This window comes from Macaca nemestrina, chromosome 8 (assembly GCF_043159975.1).
Source record: "Macaca nemestrina isolate mMacNem1 chromosome 8, mMacNem.hap1, whole genome shotgun sequence".
Classification (NCBI taxonomy): Eukaryota; Metazoa; Chordata; class Mammalia; order Primates; family Cercopithecidae; genus Macaca; species Macaca nemestrina.
The window spans coordinates 42,201,389-42,214,491 of record NC_092132.1 but is presented as its reverse complement, the minus strand read 5'-3'; the positions used below and the strand labels follow the sequence as shown (position 1 = coordinate 42,214,491).

The 13,103-nt window shown below is 41.9% G+C and overlaps 1 protein-coding gene across 2 annotated transcripts in view; it reads left to right on the top strand.

Moving 5' to 3' along the window:
- The window catches only part of LOC105476019 (BAALC binder of MAP3K1 and KLF4), an 82,581-nt gene extending 71,321 nt beyond the window's left edge, over positions 1-11,260 (top strand). For both annotated transcript variants that reach the window (XM_071067922.1, XM_071067921.1), the window contains one exon: positions 8,945-11,260. In XM_071067922.1, coding sequence (XP_070924023.1) covers positions 8,945-8,949 — 5 coding nt within the window. In that variant the 3' untranslated portion in view covers positions 8,950-11,260. The remainder of the gene's footprint in view (positions 1-8,944) is intronic.
- The last annotated feature ends 1,843 nt before the right edge of the window (positions 11,261-13,103 follow it).

The window sequence follows — 13,103 nt, the reverse complement described above, 5'->3', positions numbered from 1 at the left end:
CTACCTACGTGTTGATTAAATGAGACAGCCTAGTCATCACTCAGATTAGAAAAGGTTCCCATAGCTTTGACCACACCCATCCCGGCTCTGCACCACCATCCTGTGATGACTGTTCTGTGGGTGCCCAGTTGCTTTTCTAAAGCAGGTTCTGCTGCCTTCCTAATGTCTGTTCGTCTATCTGAGGTTCAAGTTGAAAAGCAACAACTCCTTTTGGCACTTGATACAAACTCCCAGGGTGAGTAAGTCTAAGTGTAGATGGGGAAGGGGGCTGTGGTCTGCATAGAATGTGCTCCAGGCTTGGAGGATTCTTGAGAGTTTTACCCGCAGCATGGTCTGACCCCTGCCTTCCAAGGCTAGCAGCTGGCCCTTGGTGGAGTTGCTAAGATCGAATATCCCCCGACTGACCTTGCATTAATGCCGCACAAATTCACAAAGCAGCAGCAAATAAATTCACAGAATTTGAGAACAACTAGGGTGTGTTATTGTGTATCTTCCTTTCATGAGACCTGTCTGAAAAGAAGTCAAACATCTGGAGTTGCAGCTGTCAAATTCTAGTCTTTAATCTTTTGGGAAGGAAGAGAGGATAAAACTAATATTTCGAAGTGCCTGCAACGTGCCAGACACACTATGACATCATTTTTAACCCTTACAGCTCTAAAAGGTAAGCAGCATCATTTCCTACCTGGGAAAACAGAGACTCAGAAACTAGGTATCTGGTCAACATGGCCCAAGGAGTCATGATTTGACTGTGTTCAAATTCAAACCCAAATCTGTCTCCATCTAAGCCCCATGTTCTTCCTTCCCATTATCTGAAACTTAGTGGTGGAGGATTTAGAGTGAGCCTTGGCAGAGTTGTGAGAGGTGGGATATGAAACCTGGGGTCACCATCTTTTTTGACTCATCACCAATATTGACATTGGCCTTGAGTTAAGTGCATTTGCCTGACTGGTTTCAGCTGCCTCATTGGGAAAGTGAATACAGTAACATTCCCACCTGTCTCTCAGGAATGGTGCAAGGAATGATTAATCATGGATGTAATTGAAATCTTGTAGCAAAGTTCTGGGACATTGAGGCAGGGCAATGCACACAGTTTCTGTTCCCAGGGATTTTCCTTTTCTTTTCTTTCTGAAGATTTATCTTCACACATGTGTTCATGGTCAAGTTATTTATTGGGTGTCTATTATGCGACAGGCACTAAATTAGAGTCTGGCAATACTATAATAAACAAAATAGACTAGGTTCCTCCTGTCTTGAAGTTTACAATATGAGAAGAAAGTAAAAAATAAGTTAAAAAAATGCATAATTTAAACTGTGGTTAAAGGCCAGGAAGGAAGTAAAGAATATAGGGAGAGAGAATAATAGAGCCCTATGCTTGTATATGCCTAGAAAATCCCTGCAACATTCTGTAAGAAATTATTAGTCATAATTATCTCTAGGGAAGGCACTAGAAGCCCTTCTTTACTCATTGAATTTCTTGCCATAATTATGTCTTCCTTTTATAATTAAAAATACTACTTATGCAGAAAAATTGGTGTCTCACACATCATAATCTCAGAAGCCATGCTTTTCTTTGTTGTCTGTGAAGAACTATGAAAAGGTTTGTATAATCCCATATTAGGTACAGATATATTTGTGGAGTTCAAGCAAAGCTGAGAACATCTCTATTTCCATCTGTGGGGAAAGTGAAAAAAGGCTGAACAAAGGTAGCTGCAGTCTTGAATCTAGGTCTCCAGGAGCAGCCAAGCTGTCCCAACCTCCACAGGAAACAGGCTAATTATTGACATCTGAACCCCAAGATAAACAAGTCCGTCTGGGTCAGAGACTGGCAAGAGGTCATCACGGCCAATCTGGTCACCCTTGAGAAATGGCAGACTGCTTTTAATTAAAGAGGCAGTATCAAGAAGACTAAAATCTATGATTCATGGGTACGAAAGCTGCAGAACTTAAAATGAGGTAAGGAAAGAGTTGAAAAGCTGTAAAACTGGGTGAGAAAACAGAGGTGGCCCATTAACAAGAGTCAATGGTGATAAAACTCACAAAACAAGAATGTTAGAAGTAGAGGAAGGATTGGCGCAGCTGCACGAGAAAAAGGTGCCAATTAGGCTCCTCTCATTATGAAATTGGGGCCCATACTTTTTTTTTTTAAGCCAGTAATTGCAATAGAAACACATTTTCTTTTCTTGTCATTAAAAAGGGACGGGGGCGTGATGTTAAATAAAAAGGTTTGGCTGGCTGAAAACTACATCAGAGGAAAAAATATGTTGTATAAAGCATCACAGGCACTGAGGGGCAAAATGGTGTGATTGTTTCTTGTATTTATGTTGCTCTTCTCAGCAGAGGGCAAAACAACTCACTTCTCCAAACTTCTAGATAAAATATCTGGCATGATAGTTCTTTTTCTCATCTTCTTTCTCTCTTGTTTGGACTTGAAATCTAAGGTTTTTGAGTTGTAACTAGATCGTGTTGATGAAAAGAGTCAAACTCTGTAAAATATTTGAAGAGATTTATTCTGAACCAAATATGAGTGACCATGGCCCACGACACAGCCCTCAGGAGATCCTGAGAATATGTGCACAGGGTGGTTGGGGCACAGCTGGGTTTTATATATTTTAGGGAGGCATGAGACATCAGTCACATACGTTTAAGAAATACATTGGTTTGGTGTAAAAAGGCGGGACAACTCAAAGCAGAGTGGGCAGGCGGGGGGTGGGGGCTTCCAGGCTATAGGTAAATTTAAACATTTTCTGGTCAACAATTGGTTGAGTTTGTCTAAAGACCTGGGATCCATAGAAAGGAATGTTTAGGTTAAGAACAAGGATTGTGGAGACCAAGTTTTATTGTGTAGAGGAAGCTCTTAGATGGCAGACTTTAGAGAGAGCAGGTTGTAAATTTTTTACAGACTTAAAGTGGTGGCTGGCTCTTAGATGATTACCTCCTGGATCTGGGAAGGAAGGAAGGAAAACAAAGGGGGAAAAGGATTCTCTATAGAATGTGGATTTTTCCCACAAGAGACTCTGTGGGGCGATTTCAAGATATGGCAAGGAAATACATTTTGGGGTAAAACATTTTGATTTTCTTCCTTGTTATGCCAGAGTCAGACTGGAAAGTAGACATAATATACAGGGTCGAACAAAACCTATCTGATGAGAATTTATGGTTTGTAGGTCATGACTCCCCAGGCCCCTTAGATAGGGATTTGGGCAAGATAAAACAAATCAGAGTTTAGTCCTCAATTGCAACGACTACCAAACTCTTGAACATCCTCATGGCTGCTTTTGGTTGGGTACTTTTCTGTCGATATGTCAGATTCAAAAGCTTCTCTTTCATAAAACGTTTCTGAGAAAATGCATTGTTATTCTAATTGTTTAATTTGCTAACTTAAATGCAGTGTCATTATTTGAAAGTGGATTTGTTTATGGCTCGGAACCTTTTGAGTCCTGTATCATCGGAGTTACAGAACTCCAGTTTGTCCTTTATCTGGAAGCACAACTTTTAGAGTTATTGTTGTTGCCATTTAGAAGTAGTAGTAGCAGTAGTCCTCGTTTCAGTATAATAGGGCTTTATATTTTAATTTGCTGTTTGACTGACATCATCTTTTTACAAATAAAATTAATGTTAATAGCTATAATTGATGTGACTAACCATCCTGATTTGCTGGGGCCTGAGTAGGTTTCTGTGATGCAGGATATTTAGTTTTAAAACTTTCTGGCAGGCCGGGCATGGCGGTGGCTCACACCTATAATCCCAGCACTTTGGGAGGCTGAGGCGGGCAGATCACAAGGTCAGGAGATCAAGACCATCCTGGCCAACATTGTGAGACCCCATCTCTACTAAAACTACAAAAATTAGCTGGGCATGGCTCACACCTGTAGTCCCAGCTACTCAGGAGGCTGAGGCAGGAGAATCTCTTGAACCCGGGAGGCGGAGGATGCAGTGAGCCAACATTGCGCCACTGCACTCCAGCCTAGCAACAGAGTGAAACTCTCTCTAAAAAAAAAAAAAAAAAAAAAAAAAATTATCAGCCCTGGATAAACCAGAATAAACTAGGAGAAGTTGGTAACCCTCTCAATGTTATGTGACGTACTTAATTCTCTCAAAGAAAAGTAAAAAGCAGGCATTATTTCCTTCATTTTTCAGATAATAGAACTGAAACTCAAATGTCAAAGCAACATGTCTTGTTGCAACTAACTGGTAGCAAAGGCTTGCTCCATGCCCAGGTCTATCTGGCCCCAAAACTTGTGCTCTGAACATTTCCATTGTGCAGGCTTATGATATACAGATTTAAGAAATGGCCCTATTGTAATTGGGTTACAATTACATATATCTGTGGCTGTTACAGGAATGACTACTTTGTAGCCTCTTAAATAGGCTTGGAAATCCAACTACTGGAGTTTTGCTTAGATTTTTAAGCTTAGAAGTACAGACTGAAATAGAGAGCTTTGTATCATCTGTGTATCACCTTTAATACACTTTTGTGAAATCTTACCAACAGTCTTTTCTAAAGAAAAGCATTTCTGCAGTTTGGAACATTTCCATTTCCATTCTGGAAAGCCCTCTTACCTCCCACCAATTTGAAGGGAATTCTACTGTCAATTTGGCTCACTTTAAAGAAACCCCTGCATTGTATTCCATGCCCCAGTCCTCAAAGCTGTGTAGTGACACCAGAGATGGAAGTCAGATGGAACTGGTCTCATAATCATCACGGTTTTCTTTAGGAAACAGAATCACTGTTTTCCTTCACAACGCTTTGTGTGTGTGTGCATACGTGCGTGTGCATCTGTGTGCGTGTGTGTGTGTGTGGGTGTGTGTGTTTAGCAGGCATGGGATAGTGCAATGTGAACTCGGAAAATGAAATAACTACTGTAGATGAAAACAGTCAAACTCTGTAAAACATTTGAAGAGATTTATTCTGAGCCAAATATGAGTGACCATGGCCCACGACACAACCCTCTGGAGGTCCCAAGAACATGTGCCCAAGGTGGGCAGGGCACAGCTTGGTTTTGTATATTTTAGGGAGGCATGAGGCATCAATCAAATACATTTAAGAAATACATTGGTTTGGTTCAGAAAGGCGGGACAACTTAAAGCAGAGTGGGCGGACAGGGGGCGGGGGCTTCCAGGCTATAGGTAAATTTAAACATTTTCTGGTAGACAATTGGTTGCGTTTATCTGAAGATCTAGGATCAATAGAAAGGAAATGTTCAGGTTAAGATAAAGGATTGTGGAGACCAAGTTTTGTTGTGCAGAGGAAGCTCTCAGATAGCAGACTTCAGGGAGAGCAGGTTGTAAAATGTTTCTTATCCTACCTAAAAGGGCACCTAGCACTTAGTTGATTATCGCCTGGGTCTGGAAAGGAAGGAAGGAAGACAAAAGGAAGGGGAAAGGGGATTCTGTACAGAATGTGGAGTTTTCCCCCAAGGGATGGCTTTGCAGGACCATTTCAAAATATGACAGAAAAACATTTTGGGGTAAAATATTTTTATTTTCTTCCTTGTTATGCCAGAGTCAGATTGAAAAGTAAGTCACGATATACAGGGTTAAATAAAACCCATCTGACGAGAATTTATGGTTTGTAGGGCATGACTCTCCAGACCCCTTAGGAATTTGGGCAAGATTTTTAAAAATCAGAGCTTAGTCCTCACTACTCTTAGAAAGAATGCTTTAAAGGACAGGAGGAGTTACAGACAACAAGAAATGCTTAGTTTCAAGGTTGTGTGATTTTATCAGTTCTCTGCTTTTGGGGAAAAATAAGCCCATAAAAGTCTTTGCTAGCCCTGGTGCCAGTTCAGGCTCAGAAAACCTGAGTGTAAGACTGAGCCCTAAACAGTATTGCCTACTGGTTGTTAAAGCAAGGGTACACTGACAAGTGTAGTGCATTCATTCATTCATTTATTCGAACAAAGTTAAACTGAGAGCTTGTGATGTCTCAGAACTGTGCTAGGCACTAGGAACACACAGAGGAAAGCAGTGACGTCCTATCTCATGAAATCAATAGATAAGACTAAAATTATGTAGAGTCAAAATTATCCTTAAATGTTTCTCAAATCACCCATAAAGTGTTGTCTTTGGTTAGGTTCCCTAGAAGCAGAACCTGAGATAAGGATGCAAGTAATTGAAAGGATGAAAGTAATTGAAAAAGTACTCTCAGGTGAAACCTGCATGGTAGTAGAGGAAGCAGGGCAGGGCAGAGGATCAGATTCAGCAAATGTGTGAGTTCAGTCAGCTGAACAGCTATAGTCTAGCCTCAGCCTGACTACAAGGAGCCGTGGGGCACACAAAGCACCATGGATTTGTACCCCCAAAAGACAAAAAGGGCAGCCTTTTGTATCCTAACAATCAGGCATGGGATATGGGCCTCTCCAGGACATGGGCCTGTTTGGCATTCCTGGAGGAGGTGGCTCCAATCGGATGTGGGCAGTTCTCAAAAGAAGAGTGTGCTGTGAGCAGTTAGCAGCCAACAGTCACAGCAGCTGGGAGGGATGCTCTGGCAGAGTAAAGGGAATCTGGAGAGGGATGTCGCCATCAGCTACACAAGGACACAGGATTTATGTGACATGTTAGAAACATACATATCATTTGTTAATAAATACAACAGAACAATAGATTTTTCCCCATCAGTGCAATAGTTCACCATTTATTTGGATGCACTACAGAGGAAGTAGTTTGCTTGTGTTCAGGGGCCATGTTGTATGAAAAATGTGCGTCTCTCAACACCCAGCACAAGGAGATGCTCATGCCTGGAAGGGTGTTCCCACAGGATCTGAGGCAGACTATGTTCCCAGGAAGCAGACCCAGATGTCATCACACAGGATGTTAGGAAGTGCCCTTGAGGCCAACACCTGTGGAAAGGGGCAATGGAAGCAGGAGTGAGTTAAGGGAGAAGTCCAGCCACCCCTGCCCGGTGCAGCTAAATGGCTTGTGGGAGCTGACCTGTTTAGGGCCCAAATGGTCACACCTTTATGCCCTTCCATTTACCTGCATATTGGGCCATCTTGGGAAGGGCATGAACTTGAGTGAGGTGGCTCTCTGCAGCTGATGCTGTCCCCTCAAGGGACAACTGGAGGCTACTTGCTGACTGTTCTCCCTGCAGCGAGGCAGCAGGTCCTTTCTGGAATGGGGCTGGGCAGCAAATAACTGTGTCCATCCACTAGTGGAGGCAACTCACAGGCTCACTCGTATTCACCCCCAGCACACAATCACAAGAATAGGCACAAGACTGCCCCTCACCAAAGCTGTTTTCTCATTGGGGGGGATGGAAAGTCAGGGACTGGACACACATACTTAAAGAACCTACAATTTAATTAATGCTTTAATGTTTAATATTAATTCAGAACTTTTGTCACTGGTTTATCCTTAGTTAGAAGTGGATAGTCTATCCTACTTTTTAAGGTTATTTTTTTCCCATTTTCATTTAGTGACAGGCATTGTACTAAGTACCTTACATGCATTACCTTATTTAATCCATACAAAAATCTTATGAGAGAGATAATATTATTATTTCCAATTTTATAGATAAGGGTTAGAGAGGTTAGAAAAAACTTGCCCATAGTGAAATCATATAGCCAGTATTTGAACCAAAGTCTCTCTGACTCCAAAGCTCAAACTCTTAACCACTCTACTAAAGCCAACTATGAAAACTTTCACATTACCCTTTGATGGACCGTAGCTCATTCACTCATTCACTCAGCAATGGTTCTTTTTTTTTTTTTTTTTTTTTGAGACAGAGTCTCACTCTGTTGTCCAGGCTGGAGTGCAGTGGTGCGATCTCGGCTCACTGCAAGCTCCACCTTCCGGGTTCACGTAATTCTTCTGCCTCAGCCTCCCAAGTAGCTGGGACTACAGGCACCTGCCACCACGCCCAGCTAATTTTTGTATTTTTAGCAGAGACAGGGTTTCACTGTATTAGCCAGGATGGTCTCGATCTCCTGACCTCGTGATCCACCTGCCTCAGCCTCCCGAAGTGCTGAGATTACAGGCGTGAGCCACCACACCCGGCCACTCAACAATGTTTTAATGAACATGCCCTATTCCAGGCTCTGTGCTGTGTTGGTATTAAAGATTCAACAAAGAAACCTCTGATAGGAAGCATATGTGCCTGCGTTCTTGTGGGTCATCCTTCCTCACTCTGTGTGTGTGTGAGTGTGTGTGTGTATTTGTGATAATCTCAAGAGATTAATGCAAATTGTGAGGACCTTCACATATTTCTGTGAAAGGAAAATAAAAATCTCAGGACTCCAAACTCACTATGCCAAAGGGAAAAGTTAAGCTTAGGAGTTAAGTTACCCAAAACTGCCTTCCATTTTGTTCCTAAATAGATAACTGCAAAGACAGAAGGCCACGTACCTTTCTAGGGGACTCCCTCACAATTTCTCACAAAGAAATTCCTTGTGGGCCCTAAGGTCTTTACCCTAAAACAGATTTCTGTTGGATTTCACCCCATGTAAATTAACAGCTTATCTTCACACGTGTGGGACAAAGACAGGACTAGGAGTCATCCTTCTGCTCACTTGAGACAAATGCACATTTTACTCATTAACTATTCTATGTTTCTTTTATCTTATGTAAAAATGCAAGTTCATTGAGCATGAGATGAATGCATATTTGACTGTTTCTCTATCCTTTCCTCTCACATATAAAATGTAGATTCAGTGAATGTTCATCAAAGCTTCAAAAGAATGTAACTGTTTTCCCCTTTTCTCTACCCTCCCTTTTCCTTTCCTCTTTCCCCTACTGCCGACTCTTTCCCCCTTAAATATTGAAGTCCTCAAACCCTCTTTGGGAGTTTTCTCACAGATCACAAATGTTCCTGTGATTTGTGTTCCTTTTTCCCAGGCACACTCTCAACTGGGGCAAAATAAACCTCTAAATTGATTGAGACTTGCCTCAGTCATTTTCTTTGGTTTACATTTCCTAGTAACTCAACTCACTGTTTTCAACTTAACAGGCTAAAAGAGATGCTAAGAGAATGTCTGCAAAAGAAGTCACCATTAATGTAACAGACAGCATCCAACAGATGGACAGAAGTCGAAGAATCACAAAGAACTGTGTCAACTAGCAGAGAGTCCAAGCAGAAGGGTAGATGGACTTCTTCTGTGTCCTTCAAGGCACTGGATACCATCAAAGAACCTTGAAGAAGTGGCTGCCCCTTGCTGGACCTGAATGCTACTGAGTCCCTGGCAAGACTGTCTTACCTGGCAGCAAACTGCTGCCTGATTTGTTGGGACCCTTCTGAGCCTTCTACTTATCATGTAAATGTATTGGCATAGTGCTTACATATGTTAATAAACTGCAAATGTGCAGTTCAGTTTGTCTCTTTGCAACTCCTATAATAGGGTCTGGTGTAAAAGTAGTGAGTTAAAACTACAGGTCAGTTTGTGAAACAGAAAAGTAGGAATGCATTTCCTGGGTGAAAGAGTCACACCTTAGTACTAAACTCTCCTGACCATTATAGTGTGTTCTGTTTCAGGCAAGCTTATTCTTTCCTTCTTTCATTTTAAATATTATCATTACAAATCTTACCAGGGTCACTTAAAAGCTGGCTTCCATCCAACTCTAAACCCACATATTGAAAAAATCAAGGTAGAGAAAAACTCCTTGTTATCCTTGTTTCCTTAGCTTCGTATGAGACAGATCAGATCCAGTTTCCCATGGATCAACCCACTGCCCATAGCATGTCTTTGGGAGGTGTCTGTGAAGCAGTCATACCTGCTCCTCATCTGCCTGGAAAGTCCTCCTATTCTGATGTCCACGTTGGCCTCCAGTCCTTAATGTCACCATGCTTGTGGCCAATGCATCCAAATAAGGATACCCCTCAGGGCTCAGCCAGACATTGCAATTTTACATAGCTTTCCAGTTCCCTTTGCTTATCTTCTTAACTGTCTTCCCTCTCTATTGGGGTCATTTGCAATTGTTAATCAAAGATTGAACACTGCGTAGGAGAAGGAGATGATCCAGAGACATGTGGCAGCATGCATGGCTTCACCTTGGTCTCTCTGTTCACCACCCCAGGACTGTCATTTTGGCATCTACAAAGGAATCACTTTAGAAAGCCAGCACCTGGTTGACGTGTATTCACACTGACATTAGATTGATGTGCACTGCATTAGAAATGAGGTAGCTGACACAGAAAAAGGATGTTTTGATAGGAATAATTTTCTAGTATGTCTTGAAACGTTCATCTGGATGTATTTTCCTCCAAACTAATGTAGCAGGATTTTTCAAGGATTGTTAACATGCCTGGGATTGGGAAAGATAGGACTAAAGTTGTACCAAACTATACCAATAAATTCCATGTTTAGCAGAAATAGGCAGCCTAATGATGTTATGTTTATATAACATAGTCCGGAGAACTGACATGCAGGTCAAAAGTCAGATACACAACCTCCTTATCTGCTAACTCTGTTATTCTTCAAACACAAGTGGGTAGTGTCATTTTTCCTTCCTTCCTTTCATTGGCAGATTGCATATTTATTCAATAAACATTAAATGTCCATCCTGTGCCAGGTACTGTGCAGATGTTGAGGGATTTGGAGTCTGGTTAGTCATTACTGTCTATCCTGAATCTAACAGTGACTTCATAACTAGGAGACTGAATTAGACCCTTAAGGTATAGTGTGTGTTGCAAATCACTCAGCAATGGAATCTTTTATATTCAGGGTAGGTTTGTGTCTTAAACTAGGTGTTCTAATCACTGTACAAGACTTTACCACACACAAAACTATAGTTTTTCTAAACCTTTATCATTTTGTGATTCTTTGAGAAAGGGCTTTTAGGAACTTTATGTTCTAAAAAAATTGTCTTAATAATAATAAAATAAAAGCAAAACCTGTGACTCATATGTCCCCACTGACATTACTCAGCAGGAGCCCCCAGCTGCCAAAGGTTGGCAGTGATCCTGCGAGTTCAAGGGCTCTTTCTCCCTGGGGATGTGCTTTGTGGCTTCTCTTTACAGCTTTGTTTCTGCATCAGTTCACTGCTGCATGTTGTTTGGAATTTATCACCGTAAGGAAGTGTCTCTGTTTTATATAGAAACACTTTCTCACTTCCAGGGGAGAAGGAAATGCAGGGCATATGATCCGGCCCTCCCCAGAACAATCTGGATTTCATGGAGACAGCAACCAGAAGTTAAACCATGTGACTAAAAATGCATCTGGCTACTTTTTCATGTGTGTATGAGACAGAAACTAATCCTTACTATCCTTTTAGGATAACACTTTTCATGGCAAAGTTTGTGTCAATAAAGTCATTAATTTTAAACATATTTGGGCAGTTACAGAGAATCTTTACTGGAACCTTAAATTTGTATGCAGAGCTATTTAGACTTTTTTTTTTTTTTAAACGAAGACCTTTTACATAAGTGATCCCTGTGAATCCTCCAAAAAGCCTTGTGAAGTAGGTAAGGAGAATGCTATTAGCACCAATTTACACTTATAGAAATATTTATAGTCTAGTCAACTAGTAAGTTTTGGTGTAGAGATTCAAGTGGGGGAAGACTATCTGCAAATTCAGTTCTTTTCCTACCACCACATGGTGCCACCATGTCTAGAAGGTCTGGTGTAACCGGGAGATGAGGCCATTTAGAGAGGAATTGTCATGGAGCCTTGGGCTGGGCTGAGCCCAAGTCTAAGAGGACAATTTGGGTGATTGGAGGGGGCTAGAGAGAGAAAATTGAAGAGGGCTGGTAGTGAAGGCAGTGACTGGAAAGGGCCAGTGAGTTCTCAGGGAGTTTGGGTCTGGTCCAGGCTCACTTATCCCTCCAGAGAGGGTGACCTTGACCTGGTGTGAGAGGTCAGGATACTGAGAGGGACTTTATAGTTCAGAGAACATAGAAATTGCACTCCTTGGAATAACTGCTTAGACCTAAAGGTAAGGGAAGCCAGGGACTGCCCATGCTGCTGCCAACGTCCTGAGCACAGCTTAGATGTACAGGTAACAGACAGTAGCCCCTCAGACTTTATTCATGGCCCACCTTCACAGTGCTTTCCACAACCCACCCCCACCTCCCAGGGTACCTGAACACACTCCCGTTTGCACTGCCTGTCTGAGTCCTGCTAACCTGCATCTGTTTTTGATCCTCACCAGCCAGACTTGCAGGCTGCCCCATGTGACACTGAAATGCCTCCCATTCACGTTTGCTGCTCTAAGCAGGGTTTACGATACTGGCAGCTCCTCTGCTGAAATCAGGTAACAGAGCTGCTGTTTTTAGCTGTCATGGTGTCAAAACTTAGGAATTTCACATAAATAACCAGCTCTGGCAGAGACTCCTACTTTAGAACTCCAGTATCCATCCTTCCCTTCTTCCTTAGTTTAGCATATGTCCACTTAGAACAAACATTACACTTTCCAGCCTTCCTTGCAGCTAGAATTTGCTGCACAATTAAGTTCTAGACAATGAAATGAAATAAAAATGAGGCATAGAAGTTTCCAGGAAGTCAGGCTCGCTCTTTCCCCTTTTGCTTCCTGGTGTACAGAATGAGGAGGTAATGGCTGGAGCTACCTCAGTCCACTGGGCCATAAAGTAACTTCAAGAATGAAAACCATGCCAAGATGAGCAACAAGTTAGAAGGAGCATGAGTCCCTAATTCCTTTGAGCTTCATGAGTCTTTGACTACATACCTCAAACCTCTTTTTGTGGGGAAGTCGCTGTTTCAAATGATTACTCACATCCAAAACTAATTCCTTTTCTTTTCAAGTCTGAGAAATTGAACAAAACTATTATAATTTGTATGCATATACTTCCATCTTTCGAAAAATTGGAAGATCGCTCACCCTTGGGCCCTTGGCTGCTTGGCCACATCTGGCTGGAGTTGATGAGTCTGCATTGGCTATAGCTGGGGGGTCTCAGATTGTGATGCTCCCTACCACTTATTGTGGCTTACACACGGTAACCTCCCCATTTCTGTTACCTGCCAGAACCTAGAGACATTTGAGCTTGTAACTCCTGCTCCACTTTATGTTCCCAAGCATGTTGTCTTTACACTCTTTTCAGGAGTCATTAAGATACACAAGGTCATATTCTTCTGTTTCACCAGTCTGGGAAGTGGCTAATCTCAGGAGAATTTTCTGAGCAAATTATGAATATTATCTAATATTTAAAATCATGC